The sequence below is a fragment of the Euleptes europaea genome, chromosome 14 (genome assembly GCF_029931775.1).
Source record: "Euleptes europaea isolate rEulEur1 chromosome 14, rEulEur1.hap1, whole genome shotgun sequence".
NCBI lineage: Eukaryota > Metazoa > Chordata > Lepidosauria > Squamata > Sphaerodactylidae > Euleptes > Euleptes europaea.
In genome coordinates this window covers 32,284,434-32,309,328 of record NC_079325.1, presented here as the reverse complement: position 1 = coordinate 32,309,328, position 24,895 = coordinate 32,284,434, and the positions used below count along the sequence as shown (strand labels likewise).

At 44.2% G+C, this 24,895-nt stretch overlaps 1 protein-coding gene across 1 annotated transcript in view; it reads left to right on the top strand.

Annotated features, from left to right (window-relative positions):
• Positions 1-22,372, top strand: part of LOC130487035 (1,5-anhydro-D-fructose reductase-like) — a 28,126-nt gene extending 5,754 nt beyond the window's left edge. Inside the window, exons 2-10 of the mRNA XM_056860404.1 lie at positions 9,222-9,389; positions 10,503-10,619; positions 12,076-12,153; positions 13,102-13,218; positions 15,057-15,163; positions 16,751-16,829; positions 17,621-17,704; positions 18,547-18,635; positions 22,321-22,372. Coding sequence (XP_056716382.1) covers positions 9,222-9,389; positions 10,503-10,619; positions 12,076-12,153; positions 13,102-13,218; positions 15,057-15,163; positions 16,751-16,829; positions 17,621-17,704; positions 18,547-18,635; positions 22,321-22,363 — 882 coding nt within the window. The 3' untranslated portion in view covers positions 22,364-22,372. The remainder of the gene's footprint in view (positions 1-9,221; positions 9,390-10,502; positions 10,620-12,075; positions 12,154-13,101; positions 13,219-15,056; positions 15,164-16,750; positions 16,830-17,620; positions 17,705-18,546; positions 18,636-22,320) is intronic.
• The last annotated feature ends 2,523 nt before the right edge of the window (positions 22,373-24,895 follow it).

The following is a 24,895-nucleotide window of genomic DNA, read 5'->3' as shown; positions in this document are numbered from 1 at the left end:
CTGCCTTTCTCTTTGGCCAGGAAACCAATTTCCTTTGTTTACATAAAAACAAATTTCTTCCAGTTGGAGTAAACCTGGCTTGCGGCATGATTTCTTGAGGACAAAAAAACAAACTCACTCACGTTCTGGAAACCGTAACCCAAACCAGATCGCCTGTCAGCTTAGCGCACGAGCTAGCAAATAAACAGCGACTGGGGTCAGTCTAGGAAAGATTCAGAGGTTAAGAGGAGAGAAAGAGCACCAATGTAGCGCTGCCAAGATTGCCTACAAGGGGAAGTGGGCGAGAAATACCCCATTTCCCTTTACTCCCCCATCTTTCAGTCACAGCATATAGCACAGATTAAAATTTGATTTACCTTTGTATATTGCATTTAGAAACCCCCTTGCTCCCCTAATAACGGCCTTCACCAACCTTACCCTTAACTTCTGCAATAGTCAAAGCACGGAAGCTCAGAAATAAAATTGACCTGGGGCAGGGAATGTTGTACCTTTGTTGCGTTAGAAAAAAAGGTGCACCAGCACTAGAGGCTGCAAAGCGCTTATATAACAGGTTATGGCTCATACAAAAACATACAATATAATAAAACATACAGTACAACTATAACCAATGTTTTTGCTTTGTTGTGAGAGCCATGTGTCCCTGACTCCACTTCCCCCTAGTATCATCCATCTCTGTTCCTTTGAACTCGTAAAAGCAGTTCACACCTCCCCATGCCTTCCTGGACCCCGGCGCCTCTTCTGCCTTTCCCAGGTGCCGCTCCTACCCTCCCCTGCGTCGCTTCCTGCAAGCACTCCCTCGGGCCGATTATGGCCTTGAGGGTCTGATACTCCTAACCGCCTCGCTGGGACCCGTTTGATGTTTTGTATTACACCAATCTCCTTTGTAACTTCCCACGACTGAAGTGTGAACCCCAGTGCCCTGTAGTCAATATATTCTGTAACTCTGATAAGCTAGCTCACTTGCAACTTCAAACTCGTGTCTGTCTTGTACTATCTGAAGCCTTCAATAAATCCTTTGTTTCTGCATCCAAGTCTGAGCAAGTGATTTTGCGAAGTTAGCACAGCTAGGTTGGGACTCTCACATTTGTTTCATTATAATTGGACATGAGACTGTTGTGCTGCTCTGGTTTTGAGCATAATCACCAATACCTCTGTTTCTGTTAATCATAATTGGACTGTAACATATGAGTCACATTCACTCTGTTAGCACTTAGGGTAACAGTTTACTCTATGTGCCAAAATGTTTTTTGGCTAGCCTTTGGAAAGTTTTCATGTTATCTATATCTGTTTGACTTGCTATCTTTGCAGCCATTATATTGTATTTTTTATTAGCCACAATCGGTTATATAAACACTTTGCAACCTCTGGTGCTGTGCGCCTTTTTCCTTACTTCATTCAGAGGTTTCTCCCCATTCTTTTTTCCGTACCTTTATTGGAAGACATACGTCCACGCTCTGGAGGTATTTTTTGATCCACTTCTTATCATGGATTGTAGTGGCTATGGCCAAATGCCTTGAATCGCATTGGGTAAATTTGCTAGCTGTGTCTCTTTCTAAACAGGAGGGGGTCTAGCCCTGGCTACTGCAACATGCTCACTGTGGGACTGTCTTTAAGTGGTCTTTTGAAATTGCAATTGGCCCAAACATGGCTGCCAGGCTGTTGGTGCAGCACACTGCCGGGATAATCCAATCCCATTTTATTCAAACTACATTGTTTCTGAGCCCACTGCAAAGTGATCTTTACAAGATTTGAAACCCTGAATGGGATTCACAGGAGTCCTGTTCACAAGTTTCAGCAAATGCATGTACAATCCATGTACAGTGTACGCTCAGGTGTTTTTTTTTTTTTTTGATTATTCTCATGTTACACTCAATGCATGTACTGCTGAACATGTGATATCAACCCCTCATTTATCCAGGTATCGGTCCCTGGTTTCAATTGCAAAATGAATGCATGTTGGCTGTTTTTTTACCAACACACATATGTGTATACATACAGGATGGCCATGTGTTAACTGTAACATATGAATAGGGCTAGTGCCTCAAGGTTGCCTCTTCTGCCTAGGCTCTGAGCTCCTTCTCCACTAGCTTAAATAAATATTGTTAATGAAGGATGGGAAGCAGCAGGCAGGCCTTTTTAAAACCAGAATTAGCATTCTAGCCAATGCATATTTAATATTTTTATAGAAAGACATGGGGAATAAAAAATATGGTATGGACTTAAACTGCAATCCTATGCATGCTTACGTAAAAGTAAGCCCCTCTGAACTTGGTGGGATTGTTTTCTGCTCAACCAACTGATGAGCAGGCTGTTAGTTTCTGTGTCTCACTTCTGAACGTTGCCGATGGTGAGAGAAATCACAGACAAGCCATTTTAAATTAAATATCAAATGTAATCAATCTTTTCTTTGATACGCAGATACCAGAAACTCATTAAAAAAAAAAAAGTCCTAGAAGTGGTGTCATTCTTCCCTAGCAGCAGCTAGGGCAGTTCTAAATACATTTGTATGTGATTCACAGAAAATGGCACATTGTTTTAACTTTTTGAAATGGCTGCCACTGGCTCTGTTTTCGAATGAATTTACATTCCTAGTCACCCACTTGATGGACGTGCTGTAAACATCTCTTTCTCAGGCCAAACCCAAAATTAATTGAGTCCTTATGAAAGTACTGGAAAGTTCAGCACAACTATTTTAATCAAACAGTGCATACATTATACAGCAATATGGATCAGAAAGCATACAAAGCAGGGCTTTGCACATAGAGGCATACAGGGACCTGTAAGTTTTCCCCAGTGGGGTAAAAATAATAATGGAGGAAGGGGGGCGTTTCCAGTGAGAAAACAGCAAGAGAGGAAAAAAGGATTGAAATCCTCCTTGAGGCAAGAGAGGAAAAGGATTGAAATCTTCCCTGCTGCCATGCTTGAGTTGAGAAAGAAGTCCTGGCAACAAAATTTGTAAAGCCCTGCGCTGGAATAGCCCAGGCTAGCCTGATCTTGTCAGATCTCAGAAGCTAAGCAGGGTCGGCTCTGGTTAGTATTGAAAATAGTTGAGTATTTAAAGAACCCACTAACTGTTTCTCGCTCCCAAGCAGTCTTTTCTGCTTGTCCCCAACTCAACAAAAGGGAGGAAGACAATACTTTTCGGTGTGCCAGCTGCTTTCACATGGTGAGGACTCTGTGCTCTGCATTCATCAGCTTTGGCAATGAAGTGTCCACACTGGAGTTTTATGTGTACTTTCCTCCATCAGCTGTCACACATTCCCCCCCCCCCGCAACATTTTTACTTGTTGTGGCACCAGAGAATTGTTTTAAAAATTGGTAGATGGTACTGATGAAGGTGAGGCATTCAAAAATGCATACCCCAGCCAGGCAGTGTGCTAACTCTCTCGGACAATGTTCTTTCAGAAAAGATAATAGTGAACTAGGTTGAGAAAGAGTGTGCCAGGGATGGGGAAAACTGGAAAGTGGTTAGAGGATGATGTCCTGTGGATGCTACCCGAAACAAGCTTCAGCCTGGAAGTAAAGGAGAGAAAACCATTTATATGGAAGCATCCACAGGCTGACAAGTGCAGTGCATGGTCCCTTGTGACATCACAGAGTTGGGTTGGCAACCTCCAAGTAATAGCGGGAGATCTCCCGCTATTACTATTGATCTCCAGCCGATAGAAATCAGTTCATCTGGAGATCAGTTTCTATATTGTGGGATCCTGCATGGCGGGAGGAGGGTTGGGGTCACTGGGGATGTGGGGGCAGGTAGTTGTTAATTTCCTGCATTGTGCAGGGGGTTGGACTAGATGACCCTGGTGGTCCCTTCCAACTCTATGATTCTATGATTCTATGGAGAAAATGGCCGCTTTGGCAATTGGACTCTATGGCATTGAAATTCCTCCCCAAACCCCGCCCTCCTCAGGCCCGGCCCCCAAAATCCTCCCACCGGTGGTGAAGAGGGACCTGGCAACTCTATCACAGAGGGTGCTGTGGTACAGATTCTTAGATCCTGTGATGTGGATGCTTGGAAGAAGGGGCAAAATGTCTTAAGCCCACTAGGAAACCCTCAACTCTCAGTTTCATGTCCATATCTTAAAGCAGAATGAATTGTGGCCTACCACACAGGGTTGTCACTAAAGCAAGTCTGACTGCGAAGCAATTTGTAAATTAATTCCTCTATAAGATGATGACTACCAGGATTAGAGGGCTAAATGCCTCGAGGTGAGCCATTTGCTGCTTCAATCTAAATTGCTACCAGGATGCATCTCCCGCGTAAGGCTTGCAACCCTGGCTGTGTTTCTTGCAATGGATGCTGTTAAGAGAAGTTCTCCTATTCCCACTCTAACCATTCTTTTGGAGCTGCATCCTAAATCCCTGGGAGGTTTGTCAGGACAGATGTCATTCATTTCCATCTCCACCAAGGATAATCTGCCAGTTAGACAGGCCGATGTGCAGGTGGAGAACAGCCTCTCTTCCGTTTACAGGATGAGGCCTCAACATCCTCCTATGCCTCTGGCCATGCCATCAGCCCCAGAAGACTCTCCCACATTGCAGACATTTGTTCCACCAACACAGGGCAAGACCCCCAACGCTTGACTCAAAGCCTGCATTGTTCCATCGGGCTAGCAGCACTCACTGTGCAGCGTTATCAGAGCCAGACTACAGAGACACAGACGCCAGCTTTCCGTGATGTAACGGCTGTTTTTGCCAGCTGAATCCCATCCCTGCGTGGCAAGCTAATTGGACCATATAGCTGGCTTGCAAAACAAGCATCAAACCTGCTGCCAATTTTTATCCTGTCCAAAAGTCCCATCCAGCTCTACCATAGAACCACAAATACTAAAACGCACCACTGCACAAATATATTTAGACCACAATTATATAAGCCAAAACGTATCACTACACAAATTCATATAGACCAGAATTAGACATGTGTGTTTGTGTCTGTGTGTTTCAGTGTAAGAATTGTGAAAAGTATGCACAAGAACAACAGAGTTTTTATACTGGTGTACAAATATATCAAGCAGGTAAGAGGAGTCTGATAATCTTCCTGTTTCAAAGCAGAACCTCTTCTTCAGATGTTTCACGCAAAGATTTTGAAGAGATCATGAATACCGTGAGTGTGGTAATATCAAATCCCTGTTGACTATTACACACATACAGGAACCAAATACCTTGAACATCCCGTGTCACACCAGCAAGGAATACACAGCACTGAAAAATTTTATATGGACTATCCAGGATGAAGGTTGTTTTGTGTTGCCATTTGGCTGAAGAATGTCTTTTCCGCAGTCATCAGGAAGCAGAATTACAGCAGTCGTTCCTACATCACACTTTATATTGTGCTGTTTCCCCATTCTAAACCTGTAATTCGCCATTCACGTACAACACTGAGATCCTAATAATTTTGGCTTGTGTGTCCCATTGTGTTTGAACCGTTTTCCTCTTCTTTCCCCACTGTCAGCCTCACACAAACATTCCTTGCCTGCCGCTATCTCCCTCTCTCCTGCTCTGCCAAAGTCAAGCTCAAAATAACATTTTCCACTCTGTGATCTTAGACCTTTTGCTCTTCTTTTTTAAAAAAAATCTATCTCCAGTTCTATTTCACAAAACAAAATCAACCCTCTTTCAGAGTTAGTCCTCCATCCTGCCACAAGGTTTCAAAGTTTTCCTTTATAGCAAGCCAATAATCACTATTATTTTATATATATTGCTTACAAATTGCTTGAAAGGAAGATAAGTGACTCAAAACCCTCAGTAGAGCTTTGACTCTTAATATTTTGGTAGTTTGCTTGATATTTTGTGTAAAAGTCATTGTGCTGTATACACTTAAACCGATGTTACAACTCGTAACTTGTTACATGGCTTTAATTCACCGCATAATGGGTCTACGATTACGTTTTAAGTAAAGACTAAAAGATATACGACAAAGCAAGTCTGAAAAATGGGACAGCAACACAGAAAAAACAGGACTGCAGCTAGGTAACCTGAATTGTCTTTAAAACAATGAGTGAAGAAATCATCAGGCCAATTCCATGCTAAACAGCAAAGGCCCAAAAAGAAAGAGGGAAGTGTAGCTCCACTTTCCAGATAATGCTTATGGCTCCCATTGATGGAAGAGCTGCAGCTGTTCTGATTCTTCAGGAAGGACCCCTTGGGCCAGCCTGCTCTTCTTCCACAGCGTTTGACTCAGTCTGCTGAGCAATGAGAGACTGTAAGAGGCCCGCTAAGTTTGTCACTGTGGCAAGGCCCGTCACAACATATTTTTCCAGATATACAATGCAGCAGAATAGGCTTGCCTCATATGGGATGCCATGGCCACTATATATAGGGAGGGATCATGGCACACTGGTACAACATTTGCTTTGCAAGCTGATGATGCTAAATTCAGTCCTTTACACCTCCAGGAAACTTTACGAAAACAATAATGTAGGGTTGCCAAGTCCCTCTTTGCCATTGGCGGGAGGTTTTGGGGGCGGAGCCTGAGGAGGGCAGGGTTTGGGGAGGGGAGGGACTTCAATGCCATAGAGTCCAATTGCCAAAGCCGCCATTTTCTTCAGGGGAACGGATCTCTATCTGCTGGAGATCAGTTGTAATGGCAGGAGATCTCCAGCTAGTACCTGGAGTTTAACAAAGTGTATATGGTGCATAATTTAACATCTAAATATAAACAGACACAAAACTATGTACAGAAATATCTCATAGTCCAAAAGGTACAAAAGTCCGGTTTCAGAGTTAGGAAGAAGGTATTCTTCATGTAGAAGTTGCTAGGAAGACAATCGTTTCTATTTCTTCATCAGTTCCATTTAGTTAAAGCTTCTATATATGCACATACAAGTATCCAACTTCAATTCAGTCTCTCATAGAATTAAGTGTAGAACTGTGTAGAATAATACTTTTAAGGTTCCAATACACGGTACAACATTGTCGATACACAGTTGTACAGACGATTCTGACAAATTGACTATTCCCAACGGGAATAGTTACTTGCGTTATCCCGTTGGGAATAGTCAATTTGTCAGAATCATCTGTACAACTGTGTATCAACAATGTTGTATCATGTATTGGAACCTTAAAAGTATTATTCGACACAGTTCTACACTTAATTCTATGAGAGACTGAATTGAAGTTGGATACTTGTATGTGCATATATAGAAGCTTTAACTAAATGGAACTGATGAAGAAATAGAAACGATCGTCTTCCTAGCAACTTCTACATGAAGAATACCTTCTTCCTAACTCTGAAACCAGACTTTTGTACCTTTTGGACTATGAGATATTTCTGTACATAGTTTTGTGTCTGTTTATATTTAGATGTTAAATTGTGCACCATATACACTTTGTTACAATATTGTGTTGTTCGTTTATTACCAATAGCCCATCCTGCACTTCCTTCTTTACCTTTGGTAACAGTGCAGTGGTGTTCATTTTGGTTGCTCAGTACCTGGAGTTTAGCAACCCTATGTGAACAACTTACTACATATTCCAACTTCTCTGGGTTTAACATTCCAATTAAAACTTTTTAAATTTGTTAATAATTCCAGTTGACGTTCTATCTAGAATTTCCCCCCATAAGTTCTGATTAGGTTGCCAACCTCCATGTACTAGCTGGAGATCTCCTGCTATTACAACTGATCTCCAGCTGATAGAGATCAGTTTACCTGGAGAAAATGGCCACTTTGGCAATTGGACTCAATGGCATTGAAGTCTCTCCCCTCCCCAAACCCCACCCTCCTCAGGCTCCACCCCAAAAATCTCCAGGTATTTCCCAACCCAGAGTTGGCAACCCTAGTTCTGATCAATGTGTCTTATTATACAGTGGTGCTAGGTCACCTTTCTTGCAAGTGAAGCAGAAAAGCTAGGCTTGGCAGCTGAGAAAGAAATGTGTCAACAGCAAAGGAGGCTGGGTGTGCTAGGGTGCTGCGTGACTCAGAGGCCCAGAGCTCCCTTTTGCATCTTGGCCCCACAGCAAACAAACCAACAGATTAGCTGAGTTTCTTGGCACAGCCTGTTGGAGCTTCGTGTGATGGGCTGACACCTGCCAAAATGAGAGCAATACAAACCTGCCAAGTTTAAAGCTTTTGAGTTCTAAAGGGGAAATGGCATATTCAAAATAAGGTTGAAGCTTAAAGTTTCATCTTGGAAAGCTAAGAACAAAAAGGCGTCTTGTGGCACCTCAAAAATAAATATTTATTCTATTGGAAGCACCAGAGCCACAAAACTCCTTTGGGGGGGGGGGGGGTTGCATCAGCAGACTAACATGGCTACCCTCTGAAATGTGCAACCTTTGAAATCTGAATGGCTGAACTGGAAAATTTGGGAAATTTGGAATGTGGGCAAATGTTCCTTTCCACTTGAATGTGGATTAAAAATTTATCCCCTCTGAAATCTTGACTTGGCCAGTAACTAATGCACTGCCTGCTGAAAAGCATCATCCATCAGAGTGCATCAGGCACTAGAACCTACATGTCCCTTTGAGAATGGTGTGCATATGTGCACACACACCAGTGTTACATTCAAAATCTGCAGCCAGTCTTCCTTTTGTATTAATTGACTTCTGTGCTGTCAGCGTAATGGGTATGGTTTTCATCTTCAGAAATATTCTTTATGACAACCACATATGTCTTAGTAACTTGGGGAGGGGTATTGGAAATATTTATTTCATCCCTTCCTCAAGCACATCCATGGAGACTTCTTTCCAGTCTATGGATGCATAATCTCTTTCAGGAGCACATGAAACTGTCTTATACTGAATCAGACCCTCGGTCCATCAAAGTCAGTATTGTCTACTCAGACAGGCAGTGGCTCTCCAGGGTCTCAGGCAGAGGTCTTTCACATCACCAAGTCACCTAGTCCCTTTAACTGGAGATGCCTGGGATTGAAACTAGGACCTTCTGCATGCCAAGCAGAGGCTCTACCACTGCGCCACAGCCACTCCCCAAAGGGGAGAAAAGGCTAGGAATATGGTTCAGTGGAAGAGAATCTGCTTTGTATACAAAAGTTCCTGGGTTCAATCTCCAGTTAAAATAATCAGGTAACAGATGATGTGAAAGATGTCTACCTGAAACCTTGAAGAACTATTGCCAGTCAGAGTAGATGATATCGACCTTCATAGACGTCAGTGGTCTGACTCAGTATAAGGCTGCTTTGTATGTCCCAAATGACTCTCAATTGTACCATCACTGTTCTAATGAATGCCAACTGGGGGGGGGGGTGTCTTCTGTTCCTGTCAGTCTCCTCCAGGTATTGTTCAAGGCGCCATTGAATTCGCGATCAAAAATGGCTACCGGCACATTGACTGTGCTTATTTATATGAAAACGAGCAGGCAATCGGTGAAGGTTTTGCGAAGGTCCTGAAGGAATGTCCAGTGAAGAGGGACGAGCTTTTCATTACTAGCAAGGTGAGCTGACTTTTTGAAAAATTGATACGAAGGATTGCTTCTGCCCTGGCATTCACACTGTGACTGGAGGAACTAGCTTGTTGGTCGCTCTCTCTGTTCATGAGGGAACAGAGCACATGGGTGGAAATGGGAGTTGGTGGGGGAGTAACAAGGAAGCTCTCTGGTTGACCTGGTGTGTGGGAACCTGTGATGAAAAGTGATATAGAGCTGTTTGACTGGGAATAACTGAGAGGAAAGCCGGGCACATTTGTTCTCTTTGAAGAAGGATGCTCTTGTGATTGAGGCCCAAATTACTTATGATACTCAGTCCCATTGGTTACAAGTGCATCTTCAGTCTCTAGCCCCCTGCTCCTAGGTTTGCTGAGAGCCCAGTGGGACTGGTTGTGTTTAAAAACTGTTTACTTTCACACACATGGCTAAGAAGATCCTTACCCTAATAGAAGCTGTCACCATCAAAAGATTTTCCCTTGGTATATAAGGGGCTTTTCCTGGCTTTCTGGAATACCAGGAGTTTGAGGTGGGTATACAAAAGAAATGAATGAGATTCTTAGTATTGTTAGTAAAAGAAACTTTAGTAACCACACGTAAATCACAGAAAGTACTGATAATTGGGAACAAATTAATAGACAGAGGATTAAAGGCAAAATAGTAAGGAAAGAATCAAAAGGCTAATCCTATATATTGTCGAAGGCTTTCACGGTCAGAGTTCATTGGTTCTTGTAGGTTATCCAGGCTGTGTGAACGTGGTCTTGGTATTTTCTTTCCTGATGTTTCGCCAGCAGCTGTGGCAGGCATCTTCAGAGGAGTAACATCTTCAGACACTGTCCTTCAGTGTTACTCCTCTGAAGATGCCTGCCACAGCTGCTGGCGAAACGTCAGGAAAGAAAATACCAAGACCACGGTCACACAGCCCGGATAACCTACAAGAGCTAATCCTATACTCACACAAGAAGAGCCCTTAAGCATTCCTATCTGAAGAATGGGTTCAAGATTTAGCATATTCAGCAGGGCCTGTCCCTTTTCAGCGTCTTAACACAGAATTCCAAACCAAGTTAACTGTGAAAGCTTATATGACAATCAATGGGACTCATGGGCATATTCTTCCCTTGGCAGCTGTGGAATGCCTACCATGCTCCCGAAGATGTGAAGCCAGCTTGCATGGAAAGTATGAAGATGCTACAACTGGATTATCTGGATCTGTACTTAATGCATTCCCCAATGAGCATCAAGGTAAAACAAGCCAGTGTGTTCTGGTTGTTGCTGCTGCTGTTGTTATTTGAAGGGTGTCATTATGTAGGGCACCAAGTGGCAATATCCATTGTTGCGAGAGCTGGCTGAACCTCTTGATGCTTGTTTCTTACTGTGGCACATAACTCTTGTCTCTTGAACTTCTGTAGGTAAAAGGTAAAGGTCCCCTGTGCAAGCACCAGGTCATTCCTGACCCATGTCATATCCCGACATTTCCTAGGCACTTTTGTTTACGGGGTGGTTTGCCAGTGCCTTCCCTAATCATCTTCTGTGTAAGGCAGCAAGCTACCGACCTCAGAAGGATGGAAGGCTGAGTCAACCTTGAGCCGGCTACCTGAAACTGACTTCCGTTAGGATTGAACTCAGGTCGTGAGCAGAGCTTGGACTGCAGTACTGCAGCTTACCACTCTGCGCCACGGGGCTCCTTCTTGAAACTCTGTAGCAATCCTTAAATTGTAGAAGAAGCTATGCCTGGGCTTAGTTTCCCTAGAAACACCATGTTCTGAACTGCAGACTCTCTGTGTGGTTACTCAGTGGAGAGGGAAATACATTCTGTACCTGTTTAATCCATTCATACTTCAAATTCCATGGAAGAGCCCTAAAGCTGAAAGTGGGTGCTGACCTGGGAAAGAAGCTTAACGTAAAGAAAGGTTCAAATCCCGTCGCAATCATAAAGCCATAATCACTGGGTGATGTTGGGCCAGTCACATTCTGTCTTCGCCTAAATGACCTCAGAGAGTTGTTGTGATGTCAAAATTGTGGGGGAAACCATGTATGCTGGCTTCAGGGAACTGCCTTGAACCATGAGGAAAGGTGGGAAACAAATGTTTTACTAAATAAATAAATAAGGGGTAAAGGGAAGATGACTGGGGGAAGGCACTGGCAAACCACCCCGTAAACAAAGTCTGCCTAGTAAACTTCGGGATGTGACGTCACCCCATGGGTCAGGAATGACCCGGTGCTTGCACGGGGGACCTTTACCTTTTACTTTATAAAATGTTTAGACAGATTTCCCAATGTGAAGCTAATCAGGAACAGAATGAGTGGCAGGCTGTGGAATCTGGGAGCCATTAAAGACAGCAAAGCAAAAGAGATGGACACATCTGCCCGACGGAGTATAATGCAATGGAAAGTTTTGTGTAGGTCCTGTGCCCCTCTCTAGAGGGGTTGAACAGGAGACTTTTCCACTTCAGGTGCAACAAAGGGTGGGAGCCATGGCTCAGTGGTAGAGCATATGCTTTGCACACAGAAGGCCCCAGGTTCAATTCCTGCCCTTGCCAGTTAAAAGAATCCAGTAGGAGGTGATGTGAAAGATCTTGACCTGAGACCCTGGAGAACAGCTTGCAGTCTGACTAGACAATACTGACCTTGGCTGACCAATGGCCTGGCTCTGTGTAAGGCAGCATCATGTGTTCATGTGTGTTTTTGTCTGCCATAGAACGTCAAGGGGGAACTTATGCCACAGAAGGATGGCAAAATACTGCAGACAGATGTTGATTACGTGGACACATGGAAGGTAAGAAGCAGCCATCACACAATTTACCATGAGTCACAGTATGGAACCAGGGGGGAAAGTTTGAACTGATACCAGATGCCAATTAGAAAGCCAGAGTCATTCATCGGTCCTTGTTCCATCTTCCTATGCCCTGCCTACTTACCTTGGTGCTCTACAACTGGTTGGCACATGTACAGTGCTGGGCGTTAAAGTCCCACCATGCCTGGCTCACTTTTTGAAAACTCTCCTGTTTGTTTCCTACATAGAAATTGAAGTGGGGCACATAAAAGATCACAGCAATCTCTTTTACAATTTTTTAAAAAAACAACCCCTGTGTCTTGTGATTTTTCTAGTCCCAGAAGGGGCTGCTACAATGTCCCATCTGTCACCATTTCCCTTTCAAGTCAGGTCCCAAGACAGGATTTCATTCTCCTTCAAGCACACATTTGCACCCTTGCTTTTCTTCTAAGATATTTCTCAGGCAATTGACTACTGAAACCCATCCACCCCCACATCACATTCTGCAGTGCTGCTGTGTTTGTGCAAAAGTGTACTGTGATGACTTATGAGATCTGGATAGGGTTTCCAACTGCCAGGTAGTAGCAGGAGATCTCCTGCTAATTCAACTGATCTCCAGCCGATAGAGATCAGATCACCTGGAGAAAAATGGCTGCCTTGTCAATTTAGCTCTATGGCATTGAAGTCCCTCCCCTGCCCAAACCCCGCCCTCTTCAGGCCCCACCCCCAAAACCTCCCGCTGGTTGAGAAGACGGACCTGGCAACCCTAGATCTGGAAGGGGTAAGTCTGGTGGTACATCTGTGGGTTCTCCGGGGTCCTGCGCTGTGCTGCAGTTCCTTTCATCTGGCCCTTCTGGCCCCACCCAGGCTCCTCAAATGCACCATGACTCTGACCTTGCGAGTGCTACAAGCCAACGGACCTGATCCTGAGCAATTTTTCTTTGCTTGCAGGCGATGGAGAAGCTGGTGGATGAAGGCCTGGTGAAAAGCATTGGGGTGGCCAACTTTAACAAGTGTCAACTAGAAAGGCTGATCTCTGCAGCAAGAATTAAGCCTGATGTCCTTCAGGTAATGTCTGACTTTGATTCCAGAGTGTGAGCAAATACCAGAAAGTACCAGAACTGTAGTGCCCAGATATAAGGGCTGGTATAAAACACTATGTACTCATATGCACACACATAGAAGCTTTGGGGAAGTTGGCATCCAAAGGCTTTGAGCCCACAAATCATACTCTTTCTGCCTGGTACTGCCTCTCACCAGTAGAGAGAAAGCTGTCTTAGAAACTGCATTCCTAAGGTTAGAGGTAATTCAATTTCCTAGCTCGCAAGATCAAGCACTTGCTCAGTTACGCCTTCGGGCAATATCTATAGGCTATGCTAATTAACGTGGAGTAGACACCTAACGTGTATTGGAGCTTTTGTGTATCAATCTGCTTGTAAGCAGCTATGGGCCTACCCCATTCTAATGCATAAATGAACCGATGCTTACCTTCTTTTTTTCTCTCGTGGGTAACCCTGTGCCTAATCTGTGGTGGCCCACCCAGCTCTGTGTTTAGCTAAATAAAGAACTGGTGCTTTTAAACCTAACCTCCTCCTTGCTGTCTGTTCATTGGACTCTATAAGACAGCCAGGCACTTCAGAACGAAAGCTGCTTCAAAGCAAGATGTCCATTGTTGCAGGGCTTGTTTCCAATAACAGCTAGCCAAAAGTCCATGGGAAGCATGCAAAAGCTGCAGTATAATCATAAAAATGGATGAGATCCTCTTCTTCGGCACAAGTTGAGCAGGGGATGCAAACTGGGAATTAAGGACCATGCAATATGCCAATTAAAATAACTTAAACTGATGAAAAAAATGTGAAATAACTCAACAGATTTTTAAGCTGTTTGGTCCAGCTTTGGCACTAGTGAAGTAGGTTTTTGTTTCCTGATTCCCCACAATAGTGTGGTGCTCTCATGCATCTTTCAGCTAGGAAAGGCTAGGTAACAGCTTGCTTAGAGGCTTAATGTGGGCAGGAGGCCGAGCAGAATGGCATTCATGCAGCACCATGGGCAGCGGCAGTTGCAAACGGGGTTTTGCTTTTCACAATAGCTTCTGGGCAGTGAAGCCTGCTTCCAGATGGTGATGGGTTTCATTGCTACTGTGAATACTGAGGCACTCACAGCAGCAATCGAGCATCCACATGTCACAATGCCCCACATTTTCCCTGCTCTGTGATGGTCACACACGCTTCATGCCACTGGAAGTTTCTTCTAGCTGGAAGTTCTTTTCTACCTGGTAGTTGATACATCTCTGTAGCATTAAAACACTACAGCAATATTTCAATTACCAGTTGTGGTTTTTGACTGAAAAAGTCCTCTGGTGGCATGAGGTGTGTGGCATCTATGGAGTATGGAGGGAGGGGAAGTGGCACCAATGTGGGCAGGACTGGGAAAGAGCCAGACTTTCTTGTCCACATCCCAGTCATCCCAGCTTTGCTGTGATCTTTCAAAAAAAGAGGAAAGGAAAGCAGGCCTGGGAAAGATCTCACAGCAAAGCCAGGGAAAAGCTGAAAGGTGCATGAGAACAACACAATACTATGGGGGGAACAGGAAAAAAAAATCGACTTCACATTAGTGCCAAAGCTGGACCAAACAGCCAATGCGAGAGCAACCTATATGAAAAGAAAACTTAAATCATCTTCATACTCATCTGTTCTCAGACGGTAGCCATAAGGCAACCTACAGCACAGTCCTTCTGTGGCCAAAGTCTATTCTGCCTCCCACCTCCACTCCCATTTCTTTTGGTATTTTCCCTGAGAGGCCTTCAGTCCCTTTTGGGATGGGTTTTTCCTGAGGCAAGCTGATTAGGCCTAGGAAACAGACATTTTCACAGGTTCAGGATAATCTCTAAACAATCTCCTCAACAGGTGGAGCGACATCCCTTCCAGACCCAGAAGACCCTGGTTGCCTTCACCAAGTCCAAAGGGATGGCCATGACAGCATACAGCCCCCTGACATCCCCCGAGAGTCCTTTGTAAGACTCGCCTCTTTCGGAACAGTAGCCCTGGTTCCGCTCACCAGGGCTTATGTTTTTTCTGTGCTCTCTTCATCTCTGTTGTTCACGGGCAGCAGCCGGGCTGCCACAACACCCCTGTCACCTTTGCAAGAACGTCTGCTTCTCTTGTTATCAGACTTGCAACTTTTTTTTTCTGCCACTGCTCCTGCCTGCCAGCTTCTGGGACTTGGCCTTAGCACACAATGCCTGTGCAGTTTTGTAAAGGAACGTGGTTCCCGCAGCCATCCCGACTACAGAGTCTACAGGCAGGGCCAGATCACCACCCAAGGGGCCACTTGGGGCACCAAAACCCACAGAAGGTGGCACCTGGGAGGAGGCACATCCCAGGCATTCAAGGCTGGCTGCAGACCAGAGGGCTATTCAAGCAGAGGCGCTTTCCCACGTGCACTATTGTTGCTGGTTTGCTTGAGGTAGCAAAACTGGCTGAGCTGACCCTGTGCCTGGGCCACTCAAAGCCAGTGGACAGGAAGCAGAGGAGTAGGGATGCCAGCCTCCAGGTGGGACCAGGGGAACCCCTGGTATTGCAGCTCACCTCCAGACTACAGCGATCAGTTTCCCTGGAGAAAAGGGATGCTTTGGAGGGTGGACTCTATGGCATTGTACCCCACTGAGGTCCCTGTCCTCCTCAGGATCCACCCCCAAAGCTCCAGGAATTTCCCAACTTGGATCTGGCAACCTACCACCCCATCCCACACCAGTGGCCAGGGGAGACCTGGCAACCCTACAGAGGAGGCAGACTTGAGAGCACAGGACCTCTGTGTACAATGCTGTCTCTATATACAGTTGCCAACCTCCAGGTGGTGGCTGGGGATCTCCTGGGATTATAACTGATCTCCAGGCAACAGAGATCAGTTCACCTGGAGCAAATGGCTACCCTGGAAGTTGGACTCTATGGGATTATACTCCATTGAAGTCCCTCCCCCCCCAAATCCTGCCCTCCTCAGGTTCCACCCCCAAAGTCTCCAGGTATTTCCCAATCCAGAGCTGGCAACTCTATGTCTACATGACCCACTGAGCAGGGTAAAGGTCTCCATTGGGCGAGCAGCCCAGATTGGGGCAGCATTTTCCTAGATTTCTGAGTTTCTCTAAATGGATGAAGGTGCCACACAGGTATACCCTAACACAGAAAATGTCCTAAACCAGAATGACCCAGATCGTCAACTGGCAAAAAGGTTTTTAGAGGATTAACTGGTTAAAAGACAGATGGTTGGTTGATTGTAAAAACAGATATTTGCATATTACTAAAACCTCATTGTAAAACAGATTTTTGAGGAAATGTGTGGCTTCCAATTTAGTAAGCAAAAATGACCATTCCTTTGTCAGGCCATCTTGAGTATTTTCATTTCTTTCCACATTAATTCAGTGAAACTGAAACAGCCTAAAAACTAAATCTGTGCACACAAATTGCAGCCTCGTGGAGGAAAACTCGCTGTTGCCACTAAAAACTCCTATCCTAGATTCAAGGAAAGCTTGGATGGTTCAATCCACTGAGTAAAAAGAACAGTAGAACTGGGCTGGTTTGGAAGACTTGTGTCCTCTTTCTAGCCTTTCAGGTCTCAAGAATGGCATGGAAGAACCAGTGGTGAAGGAAATTGCTAAGAAGCATGGGAAATCTCCTGCTCAGGTAAAATGACTTTCAGGGAAGGATATCTGGGATCTTAGGGTGACTTTTCATATATCCCCCCCCCCCCCCATGTATGTCAGTATATGGCAACTGGGAACCATTAGATAAATTTTTTTTGTATGTGCAAATTTATTTGGGAAGACATGCAGATCTTCACATGGATTAGAAACAGCAAGCATAAATGATCCAATAAAATTAGCCAAATCATGTGTGCTGTAGCCTCTGTTGGAGGCCTATCCCTTCCTCCCTATAACCAGCTCTTAGAACATTGCTGGAAGATGGCGAGGCTCTGGTTTTGGTGCACTTCCATAATAAGCTAAACGTCTAGGCTATTTATCTTCATGCCTTTGCTATCTGAATTAGATGCATTGATACATAAAGGGCTCTCTTGGTTGCTCTACGGATGTGTTTAGATGATCTAGTGCTGTGGAGATGGCACTGAATCAGGAAGAAGACTAAAGATTACCGCAAGGAAGATATGCCAACAAGCATGTGGTGCGTGTGCATGTGAGCTCATGTGCAAGCATGCAAGCATTTCATTACCTGGAAGACAGTCAATTTCTCCACTGACATGAACTGTCAAGGGTACTTGTGGGTTAATCACTTTTGTAGATTCTTTGTTATGCCATAGGTGTTTGCCATGACCTATCAGCATAGTTCCTGTGAGGGTTGCAGGGGCCAAGCAAGTGGGATCAGAATTCCTGTTATGCTATACAGACAGTTGCAAGAGTTTAGAAGGTGCAGTTCCAAGAGTTACAAGCTCCACTTTTCCCTTTCTGATATCTTCACAGATTTTGATCCGCTTTAATATACAATGTGGCATAGCAACTATTCCAAAGAGCCAAACGCCTGCTCACATCATCGAGAACACCAAGGTAGAGTACAAATTGTTTGCTTCTGCCTAATGCCTTTCCACTCCTGAGATCCTGTGGATTGAAAGGTTGGTCAGCCTCTCCACTTAAAAGCCCAGAAGGTGGGAATGCTGCTAGAGAAATGGATTATTGTGTCTCCCACCACTGCAATGGATTATTAAAAACTTAGACCCATGCAATACATTTTATTGAAATAACATGCAAATGTAGATCCAAAGATGTGCTATCACTTCTGTCAGATGTATATATATCACCCCCACGTTGCCATCACACATTTTTGTCCTTCATTTAATAGATTTTATGGGGCGTTTATCTTGTTTTATTATTATATGTTATATATTATTATATATTATATTTTTGTGAGCTGCCGTGAGGCCGGCCTTTTGGCTGGGGAGGGTGGGATAGAAGTGTAATAAAACAAACAAACAAACAAATAAAATGGTTTTAGAAGGCTTTCATGGTCAGAGCATTGGTTCTTGTAGGCTATCCGGGCTGTGTGACCGTGGTCTTGGTATTTTCTTTCCTGACGTTTCGCCAGCAACTGTGGCAGGCATCTTCAGAGGAGTAACACTGAAGGACAGTGTCTCTCAGTGTCAAGTGTGTAGGAAGAGTAATATATAGTCAGAAAGGGGTTGGGTTTGAGCAGAGTCATTGTCTTACAAAAAGTATCAAAGGTAATGTGCTAATCATTGTCCTGTAAGTATCAAGAACCAAATCAAATGGTGTTGGCCTTCCTACATGCCATTTTCTGAAACCAAAATGGTCCCAGTGGGGCATTATTTGCACATGACGAACATCATGTCTAGTAAGCCAAGTTATTCAAGTGGAGTTTTTGTTTTTTGTAGGTCTTTGATTTCTGTCTCACAGATGAAGAGATGAAAAAGCTGGAATCCCTCCATTGTGGGGCACGAGCAGTTCCCTGGGACCTCTTGGGGTATGTTATGCACATTCCAAATCGAAGAGGTTGAGCTGAAAAATGCTAAAATTACAAATATATAAATTTTAATAAGGTGCACATTCAAGTTAAAAACATAAGGCCTCTAGCATAGACAAGACTTTCCTATTCAATGTATACAAACATGAATACCTGCAATGTACAATCTTACATTGACCAAAGTAGGATCCAAAAAAGGACCAGATGCGTTTCGGCCTAAGAAGGCCTTCCTCAGTGGTCAGTAATATAGGTATAATTTAGCACACATCCTGATAATATGATTATATCATAAAGAACAGTAAACAATGTATAAAAGCCCTTCTAGTATAGTGAAGCTCCCTGTGAGTTTATTTGTTTCTTATATACTAGAACGTAGCTTCCAAGTCTAACCTTCTGTTGCCTGCCGGGCTCTTAAGGATGTGTATACATCAAGCAGTGTAATAGATCAAGTGTATGTTATGCACATTCAAAAACAAAATGCTCCATGCTGAGAACAAGGGCACCTTGGCTGCTTTGTGGTGGTGGTGGTGGGGTTTACTGACATCAAAATGGTCCAGGAGCAAGGTGAGCCCAGAAGCCCTTGTGGCTTAGACTTGGCCAGCAGTGATGGCAATGGGTGGAGATTCGTTCATTGCCTCCTCCTGCAGCTTCACAGGCCAGGGTTGGCTTGGCTCCTGACCACCAGCGGCCCATCAAGGCAATGGCCCATTAGAAGATTTCCCAGTAAGTTACAGAAAGGGTTGCCAACCTCCAGGTAGTATTACAACCCAAAACAACACCTCTGTACCTATACCTAAGGTTAGTAAAATAGTACAGACAATAGCATACCAATAATATATAACAACAAAGTGTATTCAAATTAACAATTAGCAGCAAGCCAATCGAATAGCATAAACACCAACAATTTTCAAAAAGTACAGTCACAATCACTCCAAGGTTGAAGTCTTCAGATGCAGAAAGATAAACAGGGATACGATCGTGTCAAGTCTTTCAGATCTTCCTCAGCCCCGTTTAGTCATCTGTTTCAGATTTGCTATTATTCAATCTCAGCTCACATAGCTTCAGTTGGTTTCTACAAAATACTCAATCCCTTCACAGGGTACAATAGCAACCATATCCTTTTTGTTCAATTTTTCAATAAAGATTCCAACATATGGATATACAATTCATATAGTTGCTCAAGACAAGTTTGCAGTGTAACATTCCCATACGGGATACAAGCTTTCTTCCTCTGTGTGTGTTAGGGCTGCCAACCTCCAGGTAGTTAGCACGGGTAAATGGTAGACAAATGCACAGAGCCAAGTTATATCAAACAAGCATATAATAAGTGATAAAGCCAAAGGACAAACAATATGTAGCAAACAAACCTAACCAATGTGTGACTACTATTTACATTAAAGCACAAGAAGTCACAATGTAATTTCACAGGCAAAAAAGTCCTCTTAATATTTCAAAGATGATCAGTTCCATTGAATATCCATTAGGTATAAATCCAAAAGATGGGGGACGGCCGTTTCACCTTGGTTTCTTCAGCCCCACATTATATCATCTATTCCATAGTAATTCCAAAATATAACAAAGTCCACTAGGGTTCAATATTAAGCCACAGCAATGTCACCAAGTTCCCATGGGATACTAGTGGTGCTATAACCCCTGCACTGATTTCCGGCTTGCTGGCCTGAGTGGATTTCAGTAAATGGAAGAAACAGGCAAAGTGATAAGATCTATAGAGACATTATGTCACAATCAGAATCCAAGATGCCTGAAGCCTCCCTGTTATTTTTACCACAGAGATCTAACATGGCTACCCTGGTGGCATTTGTCAGGTAAAGTGAAGTGCTGGGTCGGGGGTGTCACTGTTTAATGCCATTTCCTCCTGCAAGGTTGTTGATATACCATACTAGAGGAGCCTGTCGGATTGATCAGGCCTCCCCAGCACCCTATTTGCTGCTTATTCAGGGGAAGCAATTTACAGATCTGTCATCATTGCCAGATTTGGTAAACAGCAGTGGAACCCATCAGCCATCTAAACTGTAGTGACCCCAGGTCAGCAGTGCTAAAGATAATCTCTGGAATGAGTTAATGGTCTCAAAAGCAGTGGGGGGGGGGTCAACTTTGCTGGCCAGTCCATAGGACGAGGCAGAGCTATTCTGATGCACAACGGGAGTAATGTGGTTTTGAATTTCAGAGATTTGAAATTTGTTTGCATTTCAAAAGCTTAATTATATAAATTATATTTGTTCATTTTGGACAGTTACGTTTGTTTTCATTTCCATTGGTCGTAATGGGAAAGAGATTTCCAGCTCAAACGTGTGTTCTATCCAAAATGGAACGAAATTTTCCAGGGATGGTACTGCTCAAGGGACCACCTCTGCCAACTTTCAGAGAGATGAGAGGAAGAATCCCAGTTTTATAGGCAAATTAAAATGAGCGTTGAGGCAGACATTCAGCACTCCCAGGCAGCTGGTGTAGTTACAGGGCAAGCAGAAGGAAGCCTTTAGCCATCTAAAGATGAGAAGCAGAGCTACACAGTGGGCAGAGGTAGCAGTCTGGCGCCCCAGAGAAGTGACAGTACAACAGAGCAGGCAGGAGCTAGCACTCTTGAGCCTTAGGAAGACAGGCAGCACCCCAAGCCCCTGTACCAGCAGTAACTAGTAGAAAAACTGGAAAGACAGGCTGATCAATGTAATATTCTTCTGCTGCAAGATCTGTTTGACTCTGATGGTTGGAAAACATCAATGTCAGTTTCATCTCTCCTCCCCCCACTCCCGTTTTCCTTGAATGATCTAAACCAAGGGTGTCAAACATATGGCCCATGAGCTGGATCCAGCCCCTTGAGAGCTCTTATCCTGCCCACGAACCAGCCACCCCCACCCCACTCTTGATCTGGGATGGTGAGGCATGGCCCGGCCAGACCAAGTGACATTTATGTCATATCTGGCCCTTGTAACAAATGAGCTCGACACCCCTTCACTAAATAGGGTTACCAGGTCCCTCTTCGCCACCAGTGGGAGGTTTCTGGGGTGGAGCCTGAGGAGGGAGGGGTTTGGGGAGGGGAGGGACTTCAATGTCATACAGTCCAATGGTCAAAGCAGCCATTTTATCCAGGTGAACGGATCTCTATCGGCTGGAGATCAGTTGTAATAGCAGGAGATCTCCAGCTAGTACCTGGAGGTTGGCAACCCTAGCTCTAAACCAAGCCGCCAGTCACCAGGAAAACAAAAGAAACTAATCATTCATTAGGATTTTCATTATGCTATGAATATAATGAATGGGGATTTTTCATTTTTTTCCTCTTGTTTTGAAATGCATGCACATTATTACTTATTGACTCTCGCCTACTGATCTGGGCAGTGCAGCCCTGGAAAAAGAGGGAGGACCACAGACTCCACTCTTTGACCTTGTGAGGTCCTCGGGCCTTTGCTCTTCCCATCAGCGTAAGAACCCCCTGCTGCCTCTGCCACTGGTGGCACCCACAGCCACATTTGGCATATTCATCCTCCAGATGGCCCTTAAGTGACTTGTTTATCCTTTTTAATGTCTTTGCATTCATATCGAACCATTGATACCAATACTCAGACTGGGAGTAGTCACATGTTTTGGGTTCCATTAATATTAGAAGCAAAACATTTTTTAAAAAAGATTAGGGGCTGTTAATGATTTATAATTGTCATTTTTGTTCTAGGTTGGGCACCCATAAGCACTACCCTTTCAGCAAGGATGAGTAATTGCATAAGTGATGGCATGCGTCCCCACAATCTTAAAGGCATAGAAACAGCAGAGTCGGCTTTTTGCATTTCGTATCTAAGTTCAGCTAAGTTCACTTTGCTAGCGCAGTAGCGACTGATCTTCTCCGGTGATGAAACAGCAGCAAACAAACATCAGTGGTTGGTGATTAAAGGGTTTGGGTCTCCAGGAAGATTTGGAAGGGCATCGGATGTGCATCCAGTGTTCGCTTGACCCTGAAGTCTGCCTACTCTGGACCCCTCTATCCTTTAATCCATCCACACAGCACTGCAATATGGAGGGAGGGGGACCAACCCACAGGGAGTTCTGCAGTACTGAGGCCGGCGTGTCCCTGAGCAAGAGGAACCCCCCCTTGAGACATTTCTTGTACCTGCTGCAATTGAGCACCAAAATGCCAAATGTTAAGAGCAGGAGGAAGCAGCTGAGCAGACCCAACCAGAGAAATGCGCATTCAGGAAAGAAAAGTTGAACTTTAAAAATATAGATTTTATACACAAGCTGAGCTTGCTTTTTTTTATTTTTTAAGTGCAATGGTATTTTTATATGATGGCGAGAAATACTCTGCAAGTTATCCGGGAACGCTCCCTCCGCTTGTCTCAATAAAATAGCTACATTTGCCAAACTGAATGTGTGCTATGCTTTATTGCCAAATTTAATTGTTTTCTGATTCGTGACCAGTCTTTCCCTGGACTTTTTGTAGCACTTGGAGATTTAACTAGCAGATGGAGAAATAGTTTTGTGGATTGTTCAGCTGAAAGTTGCGTAACACAGACATTAAGATGCAGGCTGTTTTAAACAGTATGAAGAAGGGGCTAAGACGTATACGCTTCAATCCAAAAGACAGATGCAAAAGTCCTACTGAATTCAATGGAACAACTTATTTCTGAGTAACTGGACTGGGGGAGGGGGCCACAACTGTACAGTAGAAGCAGAACTGTTCTCCCTTAGCTGTTCCCAGGGGGAGAAACTTAGAATCATAGAATCATAGAGTTGGAAGGGGCCATACAAGCCACCTAGTCCAACCCCTTGCTGAGTGCAGAATCAGCCTAGAGCATCCCTGACAAGTGCTTGTCCAGCTGTTGCTTGAAGAATGCCAGTGAGGGGGAGCTCACCACCTCCCTAGGTAGCTGATTCCACTGTCAAACAACTCTTATTGTAAAAAATTTTTCCTAATATCTAGCCGGTAGCTTTCCTCCCACAATTTAAACCCATTATTGCAAGTCCTATCCTCTGCTTCCAACAGAAACAGCTCCCTGACCTCCTCTAGGTGACAGCCCTTCAAGTACTTAAAGAGAGCAATCGTGTGTCCCCTCATCCTCCTCTTCTCCAGACTAAACATTCCCAAGTCCCTCAGCCTTTCCTCATAGGGCTTGGTCTCCAGGCCCCTGATCATCCTCATCGCTCTCCTCTGCACCTGCTCAATTCTGTCCATATTCTTTTTGAAGTGAGGCCTCTAGAACTGCACACAATACTGCAGGTGCGGCCTGACCAATGCAATGTACAGCAGAACTATGACATCTTGTGATTTGGATGTTATGCCTCTGTTGATGCACCCCAAGATCGCACTAGTGTTTTTTGTTGCTGCATCACACTGGCTGCTCATATTTAACTTACAGTTTACCAGTACCCCCAAAATCCTGTTCACACACACTGCTGCCCAGAACTGTATCCCCCATCCAGTATGCATGTCCCTCCCTCATTTTTGTTACCCAGATGTAGCAGTCGGCACTTATCCTTGTTGAATTGTATCCTGTTCACATTTGCCCACTTTTCCAGTGTGATCAGATCTCAATGAATTCTATCCTCTATCCTCTCTATTTGGTGTCATCTGCAAATTTAATGAGTAGTCCCTCCACACCCTCATCCAGATCATTTATAAAAATATTGAAAAGTACCCAGAACCGAATCCTGTGGCACCCCACTGGATACCTCTCTCCATTCAGATGAAATGTCATTGACAAATATTCTTTGTGTATGGTTCTGCAACCAGTTCTCTATCCACTTCACTCATCTACACATAGGGTTGCCAGCTCCAGGTTGGGAAATACCTGGAGATTTTGGGGCAGAACCTGAGAGGGGAGGCCATGGAGTCTAATTGCCAAAGCGGCCATTTTCTCCAGGTGAACTGATCTCTATCAGCTGGAGATTAGTTGTAATAGCAGGAGATCTCCAGCCACCACCAGGAGGTTGACACCCCTAAGCTCAGCAGGCTTGTGATGCCAAAGAGCCATTTTCTCTGGGGGGAGCTGATCTATGTGATCTGGTGATCAGTTGTAATTTCAGGAGAAATCCATGCTGCACCTGGAAGTTAGCAACCTCATCTATACAGACGAAAGGCCTGTGCTGAGCTACAGCCAAAGTTGATAGTGAATTAATTCAAATACAAGTTGTCTGCCGCAGTGCTGGTTCAAAATCAATGTCCAAAAACAAAGTACAGCTCAAATAATACCTTTTATTAGGACCAGCCAAAATAACACAAAACTGTGCAAGCTTTCAAGTTCTTCACAACTCTT